At 23.3% G+C, this 994-nt stretch overlaps 1 protein-coding gene across 1 annotated transcript in view; it reads left to right on the top strand.

Annotated features, from left to right (window-relative positions):
• Positions 1 to 619: 619 nt before the first annotated feature.
• LOC111632350 (SEC14-like protein 2) overlaps positions 620 to 994 on the top strand; it is a 41215-nt gene continuing 40840 nt past the window's right edge. Inside the window, 1 exon segment of the mRNA XM_023376759.1 lies at positions 620 to 825. Within this exon segment, the coding sequence (XP_023232527.1) occupies positions 772 to 825 (54 nt within the window). The 5' untranslated portion in view covers positions 620 to 771.

Raw genomic sequence — 994 nt, 5'->3', positions numbered from 1 at the left:
CAAAATAAATAATAAATGTAAAGTAAAATCAATAAATTTATTATTGAAACACTTGATATTGAGAAAATATTTCAATTTTATGGTTTAAACCCGCATATATATAGTCCATAACTTTTATTTATATTAAAAAAATTCACGTTTTATATTCATTTTTGAGAAAATAAACGTAAAACAAATTGGAAATATTTTTTAAAAAATTATTTCCGTAATTAATCAGCTTAATTGTTTGGGAAAACTTATTAAAACGTGTAATAATTTTGTAATAATAAATTAAATATTTTTAAAAAAATTATCCTTGCGTATAAATCAAGAAATTTTAATTAAAATATAATAAGATAAAAGGGAAATCGGTGAATTATAAGATTAATAGTCTACGGGAAAAATTTTATTAACACTATATATCACGGAGGATATTTTATTACGCGTTCTTTTATTGGTTAAAAAGTAATCTTTTTAAATAAAATACCGATAGAGAATGATTGATTTCGATAAATGTACGAGAACAAAATCGATTAATCATTAGACGTATTTTAGTTAAGATAATAATAATAATGGCTAGAGTAAATGTCATCGTATTGTTTCACCACCCACGACTTAAAAACATCCAATAAAACATCGACTAAATCAATATCACCCAGTGACGTCACGGCTAATGCGCCATGACGGTTTCTGGGTGAAAATATACCACATCTATCCGAAAGAATTTTAAAGTAGCAAAAATATTCCATTGGTAATAGTTAAAAAGGTATAGACGTGTTTAAATAATTAAAAATGAGCGGAAGAGTCGGTGATCTCAGCGACGAACAACTCGCCGTTTTGGATGAAGTGAGATGAAATTTTCTTATCATAATTTAAAAAATTAATTAATTAATCATTAATTTTAAAATAATATTTTATTTCTTTATCAAATGATAATATTTTAAAATATTTTATGAATTTAATTTTTTATTTTATAATATATTGGAAAAAAAAATATATACTTGGAGATATTGTC

The sequence above is a fragment of the Centruroides sculpturatus genome, unplaced genomic scaffold (genome assembly GCF_000671375.1).
Source record: "Centruroides sculpturatus isolate CEXI.00-Female unplaced genomic scaffold, Cexi_2.0 scaffold675, whole genome shotgun sequence".
Lineage (NCBI taxonomy): Eukaryota > Metazoa > Arthropoda > Arachnida > Scorpiones > Buthidae > Centruroides > Centruroides sculpturatus.
The sequence above is the reverse complement of the archived record's forward strand: the minus strand, read 5'-3'. Positions and strand labels throughout refer to the sequence as shown.